The 13,650-nt window shown below is 37.4% G+C and overlaps 2 protein-coding genes across 9 annotated transcripts; both read right to left on the reverse strand.

The window, feature by feature from the left end:
• Window positions 1-123: 123 nt before the first annotated feature.
• LOC120127415 (putative cyclic nucleotide-gated ion channel 13) lies at window positions 124-3,716 on the reverse strand. Of its 2 annotated transcripts, none has more exons than XM_039145330.1 (9): window positions 3,479-3,716; window positions 3,109-3,225; window positions 2,271-2,817; window positions 1,970-2,182; window positions 1,568-1,869; window positions 1,372-1,483; window positions 1,038-1,274; window positions 563-957; window positions 124-479 (listed from the first exon to the last, which is right to left on the reverse strand). In XM_039145330.1, the coding sequence occupies exons 2-9, from the start codon at window positions 3,165-3,167 to the stop codon at window positions 188-190; spliced, it is 2,157 nt and encodes a 718-aa protein (XP_039001261.1). In that variant the 5' UTR covers window positions 3,168-3,225; window positions 3,479-3,716; the 3' UTR covers window positions 124-187. The 2 variants fall into 2 exon arrangements, with proteins under 2 accessions (XP_039001261.1, XP_039001262.1); XM_039145331.1 differs by having other exon boundaries at window positions 3,109-3,210; window positions 3,462-3,716.
• Window positions 3,717-5,143: 1,427 nt separating this feature from the next.
• On the reverse strand, window positions 5,144-12,047 carry LOC120127414. 7 transcript variants are annotated; one of them, XM_039145325.1, is made up of 10 exons: window positions 11,682-12,046; window positions 11,239-11,427; window positions 10,971-11,063; window positions 10,675-10,857; window positions 10,492-10,594; window positions 10,242-10,418; window positions 7,077-9,508; window positions 6,174-6,775; window positions 5,916-5,936; window positions 5,144-5,718 (listed from the first exon to the last, which is right to left on the reverse strand). In XM_039145325.1, exons 1-10 carry the CDS (start codon window positions 11,919-11,921, stop codon window positions 5,709-5,711), a joined length of 4,050 nt encoding a protein of 1,349 aa, XP_039001256.1. In that variant the 5' UTR covers window positions 11,922-12,046; the 3' UTR covers window positions 5,144-5,708. The 7 variants fall into 7 exon arrangements, with proteins under 7 accessions (XP_039001256.1, XP_039001257.1, XP_039001259.1 ...); XM_039145329.1 differs by lacking the exons at window positions 5,144-5,718; window positions 5,916-5,936 and adding an exon at window positions 5,978-6,058 and having other exon boundaries at window positions 7,077-8,179; window positions 8,255-9,508; window positions 11,682-12,045; XM_039145326.1 differs by lacking the exon at window positions 5,916-5,936 and having other exon boundaries at window positions 11,682-12,043.
• Between the last annotated feature and the right edge of the window lie 1,603 nt (window positions 12,048-13,650).

The following is a 13,650-nucleotide window of genomic DNA, read 5'->3' on the forward strand; positions in this document are numbered from 1 at the left end:
TCATGTAATAACATATTTGATCCTTAACATTTACATATTCTACCAATTTAATTCTTCCTCATTACTTGCACATTCTAATAATTATTTACCTTTACATATCTTTATAGATTAAACCACTATAAACAAGTTTGTCCCAAATTTCCTCAACTGTAATGGAAGCTCAAAACTATTAATTAAACTAATACAATTATTCTTCAACACTAAAATCAGGCTCGGCTGGCTTTTGAGGAAGCAAGGGCGACAATCTTTGAGCCAATCTGGCGCTTTGTGACCCATTGCTCCGCAGCATTCGTAAAGCATTCACAGCGAATTTTGATGCGTAAAGAGTGGCACCAAGGCTTGCCGAGGCTTCACTCTCTTTGCTCAAAGCCTCTTCCTCTGCTTCGCGTAGAGATTTTACGAGCTTCCTCTTGCAGTGCCGGCGCCAAGCTGCTTGTATAAATGCTGCCGCCCATGTCTGCCATCGCACGGAGTAGTACCTGGTTGAATAAATCACTTCATATAAGCACATTCTAATACAGCATTTTAACTAAAAGGAAACAGTGTTGTGTAGAACAATTACTTGAAAGTGTGCATGAACTGCTTGCTGGAAAGGCGTTGAAACTGTGAGGCCACAAACTTCAAGTCATCTGCCATCAGAGCGAAAGCTTCAACTTCTTTCTGTGCCAGCACCGTTCTTGTCGAAATCGGTAGGTTGGACGATGACTGGGGATCCAAGGCCCAAGTAAGAAGATCATCACCGCAAAAGTCACCAGCCTTGAGATTAGCCAAGTTAAAGAAACCGGTTCTTCCACCATTGGTGGTCGTACTTATCAGATTCCCTCGGATGATAAACAGCATCTCCTCCACCGGATCCCCTTCTCGAAGAATGTAGCTCTTGTCGGTGTAAAGCACCGGCTTCAAACGATCACACATTGCATCTAATAGTCGTTCATCCATTTTGTCAAACATCGGCACCTAAAAACCACAAATTTTGAACTGTTAAATATTTGATTGCATAAACGTATGAAGGTCGAGGATTTAATAAAAGTACTCACTCTTTTGAGAAGATCCAAGCAAAGATGTCTTTTTATATCTCTCCTGAGATCTCTGGGAAGGTTAGCAATGAGAGTCTCCTCTTCGACGCCTCTGGTTTCTTGCCATTTGTACTGTTCGTATCGCCTTATGCGTTCTCTCAGGTTCTCGGGAAGCATTCTGTGGGACATCCATTGCTCTGCATCTTGCCTTTTCACTCTCATTTCCTCCACTCTGACTCCTGTTGATTGCAGATATTTCTGGAAAAATAACAAGAAATGTTGAGTAACAATGAAAGAATTTTTTAATGCCGAAATTCAATGATTCAATGTAGAAGATTGTTAAGCAAGCAAGTACCTGCATATTCCCGATAAGCAATGCAAACAGAATCAACCCACCAATGGAAATAGCAATAGCAAATAGTATCTCAAGCTCGAAAGTGCTTGTTTTGAGATTTTGGCCTAAAGAACTGAAAAAACAAAAGAAACGAGTGGAAATCAACATATTGTTCAAATGAAGTAAACTAGAGGGTTGTTGTTCAATGTTTACAAACCTTAGATTACGCAAACCCCACCAGAAACAGTAAAAGAACTTTTTCGGGTAATCCATCGTTCCGACCAAACCAGAATCAAGTACATCGATGAATATCCCGAAGTTGAAGACATCGGTACCGTTTATGTCATCGGGATTGGTTAAAGGACAAGTAGTATTCAGCAGATTCACTAATGTCTCGTTTCTAGCCGAGTTTGTTTCTTTAAAACAGTACAGAGCGCTTTTGTCACCACTGCCTAGAGCATTGCGCCAGCACCTGTCTTGTCGTTCGATCGAGAACAAGTACCAAAAGGCTCCGACTGCCTGGCATATCGTAAACCGTATAGAATCAGGAGTTTGCTTGTAATTGTTGATATTTGCTTAAACGAAACGATTCATAAACTATATACGGAATTGAACTTACATGACTGGCTAGCATGTAGAGGAAGAGATTCAAAGCAGCACCAGCCCATGCTGTTTCAGTAAGTATACCGGAAGTGCTCGTAACTTCTTTGAAAAGAGGGATGATTCGAATGATTCTCGGCACGTATTGGCAGAAAATAATGGATTCCAACAACTCCTTTGTGACCAAAGAAACCGGGCCTTTCAACGCAGGAATTATGATTACGACTACCACCTAATCAGAAAAGCAACACAAGACATTGTTAATATTTAGTCATGGATTGCAACCGTCGAAAGGTAAGTTAAGTAGAAGTAGTTAGCACCTGCGGAAGTGGAAGAATTGCCAGAATATCGATGAAGAAGTTCTTGCACAAATATCGCTTTGCGATAGCCCTGGGATCATCAATCAACTCACCCCTACCGAAAACACGAGAAGATGGGGCAATGAATGCGGTGCGGAATTGAAAGACGATGTGAATTATATAAAAGGCATCGACGAATGAACGGAGGACGCTGGCAATAATCCCCAGTCTTTTATCCAAGTCAAGGCACTTCTTGAAGTCATCAACCACAGGGATGTAGAAAAACAAAGGATCAACAGCCAGAGCAACAGCACACGAGAGAAGGAACATTTTGTTCCATGTCTGAAGAAACTCTCCTTGTGGATTAAGAATCCTCTTCCTGGTACCCATTCCATTGTCTTTTCTTGGTCGTTTTTTGCCCAAAGAACAAAAGATTATTGGTTTTTTGAAGCTTCTAATCCTTTCAGACCAATTCTTGAATACCCACCGGACACGATCCATAACAGCACCAAATGATGGCCTAAGTTTCATTGTAAACGATCCATCATCTGAACTCCAATCGTGGAACCTGATTGATCAAATGAAGTATCATAAAAGACCCAAGTCAAAACACTATTGGACTGATTATAAATCAAATGACCAGGCCAACAATGAAACCAGAATATTACAAACCAAGCAATCCAATGTTAAGAATTTACATGGTTTCGCAGGGCAGGCTTTAGTATAGTTGACTAGTATTAATGGTACTATACACTCGAACACGCAAATAATTCTATAGTTGGACCGATCAATGAAAACGAAACAACAAAAGCAAACAACTGTATATGCAATGATAAATTCTACACGTATAAAGACTGACCTTACAAATTTGTCTCGCCGGAAAGTCAAGATTTCAGCCAATTTCTGGGGTAGTTTCATTGCATATGCAACCAAGTTCAACTTTGAGATTTATCCAACTCTTGTATAGAACCGAACCCTGAAATGAAAAAGTAAAACCATAACTTAAAATATATATAAAAACCAGTAAGTCAACATGTCTTACAGAGAAATAAAGAAGCAAGGATTGGTTTATTTAGAATATCATTGGAGGGAAAAAAACAGGATTTCCTTTGATGAATTAATGAGACAACTGCCATTAAAGAGACTAAGAGAGCAACTAGAACGGTGGGTGTGACGTTGCTTTCTTTATCATAAAGAAGAAAAAAAATATATGCATATGGAAGACTCACCTTGATAACAAAAGTCAAGACTAAGAAAGATTTAACTTTCGATTTCGTTTATGAAGATGGGTTTGCATTGATTCTGTAGATTTTCAGAGTTCAGACTTCAGACCAAACGAACGAGAAACAGAGGGAAAAACAGTTTGTTTAAGGTGTCATAAAGGCATACAGACAAACGAAGGAAGCCGGAAAAACGATGGAAAATGGAGGAGAAATTTCGTTTGGGGTGGGGGGAGCAGCCCTTTTAGAACATGGATTGAGTCGATAATGGCAATTATATATATTAGATTATGGAAAAAAGAGGAGACCAAGAAGGAAGGCGAAGTCCACGGGGGACGACAGCAGAGAATAGTCAACCCCAAGGGACAAAGTCTCTTTTGTTTATGGAGGGAAGTTAGGTATGGGGGCCAATTTCTGAGGACAAAGTACATATGAACCGTATACTTTAGGTGAACTACATTAATAGTTATTAAACTTTATACCTTACCGATTGACCGTCGATTACTACTAAAACTAATATAAAAATATTTATATTCCAAACCAATAAAAATCCATCAAAAACTTGGATTATCTATTACTCTCTATCAATATTTGTTCTACTTTTAATTACCAAATGAAAAATAATTCATTACCAACGTATATATTTTATTTGGTCCACCTGCAAGTTTTATAAATGCAACATTACTTTTTTGATAATAAATAAAAAAAATCAGTAGTATAAGTGTAAATTAGGTTGGAAATATATTAATCTAAAGTTATTTTAATTTAATTTTCAATTTTAGAGCAATCACATGTGACTGGTTGGTTAAGCTGCTCATCTTTATTCACTTATATTCTTTTAGGTGATAGGTTTAGACTCACTAAAAGCACTCCCCTTTCTTCCTCTGGAATCCTCATTATCCTCTTCTTTCGATAGAATTAACATTAAATTTAAAATTTATTAAAAAATTCAATTATGATTTTTTTTCTTTCAACTATTCTTATGTCAGGTTTATTTTGAATGAGGGAAAAAAAAGCCCATCCATATAAAATTAACATATAGAAACACTGTAAAAGTTGATTTGGTTGATAAAAAAAGGACACTAGTTGTAAATATCATGGACCAATGAGTTCAACAAATTAAATTTTATGCTGGTCTATTTTTATTATTCGTGAACTTTGTCCAAATACATTCGTATTATTGATTAATTTTATATTATAATAATTAATTACAGTTATAATTATTAAAATTATTTTTATAATTATATTTGTGATTGTTGTTATGACTAGAAGTTTCGATTTCTCATCGAGTAGAAGATTATATAAAACATGGATTGCAACTCAATTTTCCTCACGGAAGCTTATAAAAGATCCAAGTCGGTATTGCTTGTATTATTTTTATTACTATTGATAATAATAAAAAAAAAAGTGGTCTACTGTGGAATTGAAAATTCATTAATGCGTAGCAAATTGACGGCGATTACTGATTCTCTTCTCTTCTCTTCTCTTCTCTTCTCTTCTCTTCAAGTCCTTGGATATTATAGGTACCAAACGACAACGTTGTAGATATAGGAAAAATAGATGAAAAGACAGTCCACAAGCTTCATCCAGAACCTATGAGAGAAGAATTTAGATCTATAAAGGAAGAACATAACAGGCCATTAGCCATCTTAGTTTCTTTTTCTGAAAATTTGTAAATTCTAATCAACTTTTTTTCACCATGGAAAATGTTATCAGTACACTGGTGGTAACTTTCAACAAGAAAGCTTTAACCGAGAGAGAGCTAATAGACTGAATTTTTTTAAGATCAAAAACGAAAAACCCTATTAAAGCTTTTATAAAATGATACAGAATTCGGTTGTAATCCTAAGGAGCACCTACTTCAGTTACAATGTATAGAACCCTAAACTCAACTCTTTCACCTTCGAGTCCTGCATTCTTTTTCAGTTTTCACCGTTACTCTGATGCATCCTCAAAAACAGAGCACCTCCGAAAATGATTTCCATCGTTTGTAGTGTACATACAAGCCACAAGGCAAGAAGCAAGTGTGACCAATCATCTCGTGAGAAAACCATTAAGAATCACTGAATCAGAAAATGTACTTCTTGCTTTCATGACAACATAAATGCCTGGTGAAGGGACGCTCTTGCAGCATAGGCTCTCCCACCGTCATTTCTTCCTTCGAATGGGAAGGGGAGGGGGTGGCGATTGCTCTTCTCTCAAATTGTAATTCTTTTGGGCCGCTCATCTGGCAATAAAATCAAAGTCTCCTTTTAAGATTAATAAATTAGAGCATCATAACACAATCCAAGCAACAACAAAAAGAGATAAAATCATAATAGTAAAGGCATAAACTTCAAAGGGAGAATTACGATCTAATCTTATATTCAATTCGATTACCAAATAAGATATATAACCACTAGTCATGGACTCAAGGTTTATGAGCTATGACTAAGAGTCAATCAACCGGAAATACCAGAACTCCGTCCTGGAAGAAGGTGGCAGATGTGGTCTATGTCAAGGTAAAAGGATGCTGGGAGCAGACAGCAATTCCCACAGAAGCTCATTCAGGTCGTGCCAATAGAAATTACTACACCATCTACCCAGTTGCAGACCAGCAAAGGCAGTTGGACAACAATACAGATGCATGGTAGTTTTCAAGGTGACAGATTTTCCATGAAGTCTTCAAAAGAAGCTACCTAAGACAAACAAGAAGATAAACTACCTCTGGAAGTGGGGTGAAGAAGGCTGGTCCTGTGAAGACCGATGAGCAGAGGTACCATGAAACCTTTGCTCGTCGAATACCCCACCTGAGCTGCTTCCATCACTTGGCTGTGATACTTCAATCATGCCTGAGGAACCCACTGGTCCAAGAGATCCAAACTCGAGCTGTTCAGCAGGAGAACCAAAACTAGATTTATGATCATACGGGTAGAGCATGACAACAGGTGGCATGGTAGGTCCATTAGATGATACCCCACTGGGGTTCACGGCTGGCAGTGGGTACATGCCATATGGCATGCTAGCTGAATTACTTTGAGAAGAGTTTGAACGGATGGGTCCATTACGAGACTGGTATGATGTAAATGAATCATGCCTATGTGAGCCCCAAGGCCTCTCAGCTCTGCTCTCACCAGCAACAGCAGCGAATTGGTCAAACGTGAACCTTGTTTTTTCATTTTGATTGCGGCTATGGCTCCGTCCAGCAGCTCGGGACTTCGAATTTGCATTCCAGTTTCCATCTCTATCACCGTGGTGGTCATTTCTATCATAATTATATTTTCCCCTCCTCGAATTTGCAGAATGGCGTTCTCTCGTCGAAGCTTTCTGAAGTGGGGAAGAAAATCATATAAAAACGTTATCAAAGGCTATAGTTCCTCAACGTTAAATGTCACAGAAATGGGAACTAAGCAACATAAGACCACTTCAAAAAACTGAAGCAATAGAGTAATGTAGTTGTATCTAATGACCTATTTAACATTGAAACTTAACACTGCATACCCAATTAAAGGAGAAAGCGTGGAAAAGCATAACCATGTAACCATCATTACTCTTCAAAGCATGCAAAGTTCAAGGGAATAAATTTAAGGTAACAAAGGCAAGTTACAAATTGATTATGTTGACTTACAGGGTTTGGCAGATATGTCCCAGTACCACTGCGATATCTAGGCATTTCATCAACATACCGTTGATATGCATTGGCAGGTCTATTTGAAACGGATTGGAGAGGTGTAGCAGGAACAACACGAGGTCCATAATTAATAAATTGGGAGAAGAGATTCGCATTTGACGAAGGAGGTCTCCCAGGACCATCCCATGGGAAATGACCTTGTAAATAGACAGGTGGCACCACAACAGGTGAAGGATAAATCAGAGGGGGGTATCGTGGATTTTGGCAAAACCGTCCATACTGCAGGTTTTGCCAATGGCTAGCAATATCACCATTAAGAATGTCAGACTTATGCTCCGATGGATCAAGAGACGAAACCTTTCTTGTAGAACTAGATGTATTTAATGCATCAGACTGATCAGGTCCCTCAGATGATTCAAAATTTTGTCCTGAATCATTGTTATCCAATCCTTCATCCCAACTAAAATGGCTTGTCGATGCATCTGGAGTTCCTGCTTCAGTTGGAATGTTGTACACAGGGCATAACAAAAATGGAACCGGTGGTCCTGTTATTGTGAAGGCCAGGGGAGGAACTCCGGAATTATCCATAGTTCTTTGCCCTGAACCTGGACCTAGAAGGAATGGAGCAATGGGCATCAGCGAATCTGAGCCACTCGCTTGAGTTGCCTCAAATCCAGGCTTTTGATGACTTGGAACAGGAAAAGAACCGATCGATTGAGGTCCAGTAGTTCTTTCTGCCATTTCAGTGCCCACTACTGATGGTGGATTCAAGTCTCTGCCATCATCATCTGCCTGAGAGGAATGTTCAGATACACTCTTACCTTTCCCACCTGCGGTGGACTGAAGCATGGAATCGGCTGTTTTCCTACCCCGTTTCTCCCTAGCTGGTTTAGAGACCTTTGCTGATGAACCTTCCCAAGAACTTTCGGATGAGATTTTACTTCTAAGTGAAGTAGTATACGAAGAAGACAACGATCTTGAATTTGTAGTTCTTTCATCAAAGAAAACATCATTACCTCTGTTATCTTGATACTGGGAAACATCTATGTGATCTTCCCCAGTTGATCCTCGAGTTTCTTTAGAAGACTTCTGTTGGACTTCAGAACTACCTGAGCTGCCTACTCTAGAATGAGTAACAAAACTATAGCCAGCTGAAGTTGTCAGTTGCTTATCATTTGAATGAAGCATTTCAAAACCTCCATTATCAAGATCAAAACCACCACAAGAGCCCATGTCTTGTTCATGCCATAACCCATTTTCCATTTCCCCTAGGTTTATTTCGGCAGAACCGAAATTTTCACTGGAAGACTCAATTTGATCCTCTGGGTTTGAGGCTAATCCAATGCCAGAAAAATAATGGGCCAAAGGAGAAGAGACCAATCCTTGGGGAAACATTTGAAAATTTGTAGGAAGAATTCCACTCAAATTTCTCTGATTGTATCCCATTGATAGAGACTGGATGTGAAAAGGCAAGTGACCTGCAGCTAAATTTAATGGAATAGGAAACTGACCATTAAAGCCGTGAGCTGTAGATGTCATCAAATTCATTAGATCTTGCTCTTCTTGTGGCACAACTTGTGCACTAGGAACTGAAGAAAAATCCTGACCCATGGTACCCAAGCCCAAATCATCTTGGTAACTATTTATAGGACCATTTGGATTACCAGCAGCATCAATGGTTGGGAGGGTTGAGGTATGCCTAATAGATGAAGGATCATCACCTAAAGATTTAATGTTATGACTTGTCTTCATATCAGAATCAATATTCTTTATCCCATTATTATCTGGCCTCATGGAAGCAATCTGGGTTTTCCCGCCCTCTGGCACTCTGTTCCGCCTTCCCTGTGAAGTAACTCCCCCATATGTTTCAATAAGCTCAGGACTAGAATGAGTCCTGGCAAAAAGATACCTTCCTTGAACATCAGTCACCAAGTTCTCCTTAGAATTAGAACTCTGACCTTTATCATTGTACACATTCTTATTGGAATTAGAATCGCGTCTAACCTTATCAGAGGTCTTTGTGTTGCTAGTGCTACCGTAACTCTTTTGGCTCCGAGTACGAGAAACAGCAGATACATCACTAATCTTACTTGTGCTATCTGATGGATAATTAACATGCTGTGAGGAAACACCACATGATCCTTGAACTCCTTCAGCTTGAGTGTCATGCCCAGAGGAAGTATCATTGCTTCTGCTGCTTGAAGTGTTCCTGACATTGTTGGGTCCATGAGTGCCATTCGAATTTGACAACCTCAAACGCCACAGATCATTCCTGGGTGCATCAGGGCGTTGGCCACTTCCATGCCTTTCCCACGTATTCATGAAAAATTGATTTACTTCATAATAGAGGTCTTCTTTGGGACAATCAAGTAACTTTGCCAACTTATTAGCTCCAAATGCAAATGCGCTGCGTATCCTAAAGAAATTACCTGGAAAATAACATATTATTCTTTTTGATAAGAAGAAAATAACATATTATTTTTATGCACAATAAAACCTATTATTAGCAGTGAAAACAGGCAGCCAGAAAATTTGACAACTCAAATATTGCAAAAGCATCACAACTGTTAAAATGCTTTACATAGTTGAACATGTAGAAATTTGATAGTACACATCCATCTTTGATTCATGAGTGCTAAATCATACAAGTCTCCAGTAAATGCAAAAACCGTGCAAAAGTTGACAAAATAAAGATTTTAGACGTGTGCTATCACCATTCTGCCTGCCAATACCAGCTCTTCAGCTAACTTTCTTTATCAGAAGTTCTTAGCATGTAACCCTCAATCAGAGAAGTTTTCAGTAAGTGACAAAACTATGCAGAACTAAGATTCTAATTGTTTACAATCACCTCTCTTCCCAACAATAACAGTCTATTCACATTCTTTTCTAACAATTTATTTTAAAAATTTTGAAAATCCTATAGCATGAGACTCTATAAGAAGTCTATTATAATCTATCTTCAAGAGGATTTTCCATGGGTCCATAAAAGAACATAACGGTAAAATAGTTATGCCAAGTATAGAAACTTATGGCCAGCAAAAGGACCCAGCCAAAGTACCAGAAGAATGGGATTGCTAAACAAAAGAGAAACAAGTCACAAAAATGTGCATAAACATCCAAAAGAACAACGAATAACCACTCAATAGTTATAGATGTAACTACCTTTACTGACGCTACGCCCAAGGTTGTTATTTATACGCAAAGGATCAATCACATTGAAATGTTTAGAAACAAAGGGCTGGCCCTGATTTTCTTGGCAAACAGCATATCTTGAACTACAAGTATCAAGAAAATACTTGCTAAGTAACAACTCTCCACCATCTTTCCGAGGAGGTTCGGCTGCAAAAAGCATTTCAAACAATGAAATTACAACTAGGAAACTGGAAAACATTCTGTTAGTAAAAGGTAATACCAGTTATGTCTGGCAGAGAACTAATCGGAACAGGACCCCAGAGGCTGACACAAAAGTTTTCCCAATCAAACTTGCTAAAGAACTCAAGAAATCGATACATGACCTACGAATGAAAAGGGGAAAACTCAGACAGATATACAGGCAAAAGCAAAGCCATAAAAATATAAAGGTAAACATAGCAACCTCAAGTGGTCCAGAAAAGGGCTTATTGAAAACATGGAATATGTACAGAACCAATGTTTCCAGGGCATAAGTTGAGATAAGTCCATGATGAGCACCCAATATGCGGCTCTCATAATAACACCAGGCCTTTATCAAAATGATGCTACGTTTGAGCAAATGGTTCTGGTTTATCAAGCGATCAACCTAAACATACAGATGTTAAGTTAGGTTTAAACTTGAACAAAATCCAAACATCTTATCATTCAAAATATATATCTGCAGACTTCTATTGTAGTGCCAGGCTTAGCATCACTAACCTCTTCAAGGAAACAAAGGGTACATAATCCACCAAGTTGATTAAATGAAATGTCTACAACAATATTTTCTACGAGACACTTAATTATCTTCACCTGAAAATGCATGAAAAGGGGAAGAACATATCAAAAGGATTTAGTGTATTCAGATAACAACAGTAAACAAATGTGTGGAAGAAATTAACTAGCTTTATGCAAGAATTCCAAATATAAAAGACAAAATCCAAGGTTCCTTGGAATTATGAAGTGAAGGCATTTCATTCCGACTTACCTCAGCCTGAATGTACTGAACTTCTTTTACTCGGAATTCAGCATTCTCATTTTTCTCTTCATTTTCCAGCATATCCCGAACCTGATGAGCCCATGTATCCTTCAAACTTTGATTCTTACTGAAGGCCGTCAAGTCAATATCCCCATCAGGCAAATATGTCTTGAGGGGCACAGACCCAAAAGTAAACACCTGTCAACAAAAAGCAAGCAACTCTTCATCAATATAACATAAGTTACATTCATCCCTCCACTCATGGACCCGAACATGAAATCTAAAGATTGTAAATCTATAATCTTTCATGTTATACCATTTATCCATGCCTTAACATTTGTAATCAAATACATGGAAACAAAAATGTACAAATAGACAACTCACAGTAAATAATCCAATATAATGGCATCGAATAAGATAGAAATCATAATAAGATAATCATTGGATTGGACCTGACAAGAGAAGCACTTAGAAATGAGGCGCTGGACATAATCAGCTACAGCAATACGTCGACCTTCCGAGGGTGCATTGGGCTGAATGCAGCCAATGAGTTCAGCTGTTCTTTCCTCAGCCTTCATCCATCGCTCCGAGTCAAGTACCCGAATCGCCGAGGCGGCTTCATTCGGTAATAATCCGTTCGGCAATAGCCCGCTCGGTGGCTGCTGCGCCGCCCACCCTTCATGCCCTCCCATGCAATCCTAAACCACTTTTCCTCCCTAGCAACTTTCTAGACCCTCCCGAATACCACAACGCAACCAAAAACTTCAAATTTTAAAAAGAAGAAGAAAAATGAATTGTTTTTCAATATGAGCACTTTCCTGGTGAATCTATGATTTGAGAAAGAGGAGAAACTGAAAAATAAGAAATGAAAGTGGGGAAACGAAACCCTAAAAAGTAAATGAGATGGGAAACAATAAGGGCATTGAGAAAATCAAAAACCCTAACTAGAAACTGCAACAATCCTGGAAATTTGGAAGTATTGGCAAATCAAAATGAAAGAGGCTCACACGAGGACGAAATAGCAATTGCAAAAAAAAACGAAAAGAAGGGTGCTGGGGATCCAAAAATATATTACTAATTCTTTAGTTTTTTTTGTAAAATGTCGTAGAAAAGAAAGAAAGGATGTAGGAAAAAGAAGGGTGCGTTTGGTTACAAGAATAAGAGGCTGTGGAGGCGTGATAGAGGTATATAGTATTCGCTTGACGTCGAGGAAGTTCGTGCTTTTGAGGGTTTTCTCTTTGCTTTTTTTCCCTTTTGTTTTAAATGGAAATTGAGGAAGAGATGAAGAAAAAGAAAATACATGAAAAATTAAAGAAAATATTTAATTATTTTGTATTTTTAAGATTTTATTACAGGCTAATTACAATATATATATTTATATTATAATCTGAATATTAAGTTCACATAATCTTAAAATTTTTGTAATAAAACTATTTAATATTGATATCATATTAATTAGATTATTTCAATAAATTTAAACATCGATTTGAGTATTAAATATTAATTTTTGAAAAAAAATGAATCAACGTGATATCATAAAATTATTTATAAAATTTAATGACATTATTTTTTAAATTAATTACTAGTATTTAATCATTTAATCGGTTAATCTAGAGCAGATATTAGAGAGGCAAAAACAATCTTCTCAATCCAGTTTGATCTATTTACAATAATCAGAGTTTGAACCCTCAATTTTACTTAAAGAATATAATATCTCATCTAACTAGATCAACTGGTTGTTGGTTAAATAATTACTTTTTTAATACATAAAATTTATATTATTCAAATAATAAACATAACTATTTAAATTTTGATTTAAAATTTTAAATATATTTCACGTTAAATCTAAATTTACATTTAACGTTTAAAATAATTACTGAATCGATTGATAGAATATTAATACGAGAAAATAACCTCAGTGATCGAAAATGCCTTATAATATACGATTTTAATCAATTTTTTTTTGGATTTGCCAAAATGACCAATAAAATCGCAACGCGAACTCTAATTTTTCAACTCAGTTTCCAAATTCGCAACGCGAATATCTAAATTCGCAACGCGATTGTAAGATTCGCAACACGATTTTGAAAAATGTGTTGCGATAGTTAAAATATGTTGCGATAGTTAAAATGTGTTGCGAGAGTTTGAAAAACGTGTTGTTGCGATAGTGAAAAAGTGTTGCGATAGTGAAAAATCCAAAATAAGTTTACATTTTAACTATTCCAAATTCACGTGGAGTTTGAAACAATAAAGAATGTGTTGCGATAGTGTAAAAGATTCCCAAGTGTTTGCAATACTCAATCCCACATAGCATTGGAAACACTATTGGGAATGGGTATTTTTTTCGATTTGCCAAAATGACCAACAAAATCGTAAAACGACCACGACCACTATCGCATTACGATTTTGTTGGTCATTTTG

Source organism: Hibiscus syriacus, unplaced genomic scaffold, assembly GCF_006381635.1.
Source record: "Hibiscus syriacus cultivar Baekdansim isolate YM2019G1 unplaced genomic scaffold, ASM638163v2 tig00110467_pilon, whole genome shotgun sequence".
Lineage (NCBI taxonomy): Eukaryota > Viridiplantae > Streptophyta > Magnoliopsida > Malvales > Malvaceae > Hibiscus > Hibiscus syriacus.

Excerpts from the sequence above, each read along its gene's own strand:
- LOC120127415 (XM_039145330.1), bottom strand. The coding sequence starts at position 3,167 with ATGAAACTACCCCAGAAATTGGCTGAAATCTTGACTTTCCGGCGAGAC. Across the intron at positions 1,870-1,969 it reads TCTACATGCTAGCCAGTCAT|GCAGTCGGAGCCTTTTGGTA; the intron begins GTAAGTTCAATT and ends ACGATATGCCAG. Across the intron at positions 1,275-1,371 it reads TGCTTATCGGGAATATGCAG|AAATATCTGCAATCAACAGG; the intron begins GTACTTGCTTGC and ends TTATTTTTCCAG.
- LOC120127414 (XM_039145323.1), bottom strand. The coding sequence starts at position 11,921 with ATGGGAGGGCATGAAGGGTGGGCGGCGCAGCAGCCACCGAGCGGGCTA. Across the intron at positions 11,428-11,681 it reads CTAAGTGCTTCTCTTGTCAG|GTGTTTACTTTTGGGTCTGT; the intron begins GTCCAATCCAAT and ends TTTTGTTGACAG. Across the intron at positions 6,776-7,076 it reads GGACATATCTGCCAAACCCT|AAAGCTTCGACGAGAGAACG; the intron begins GTAAGTCAACAT and ends TCCCCACTTCAG.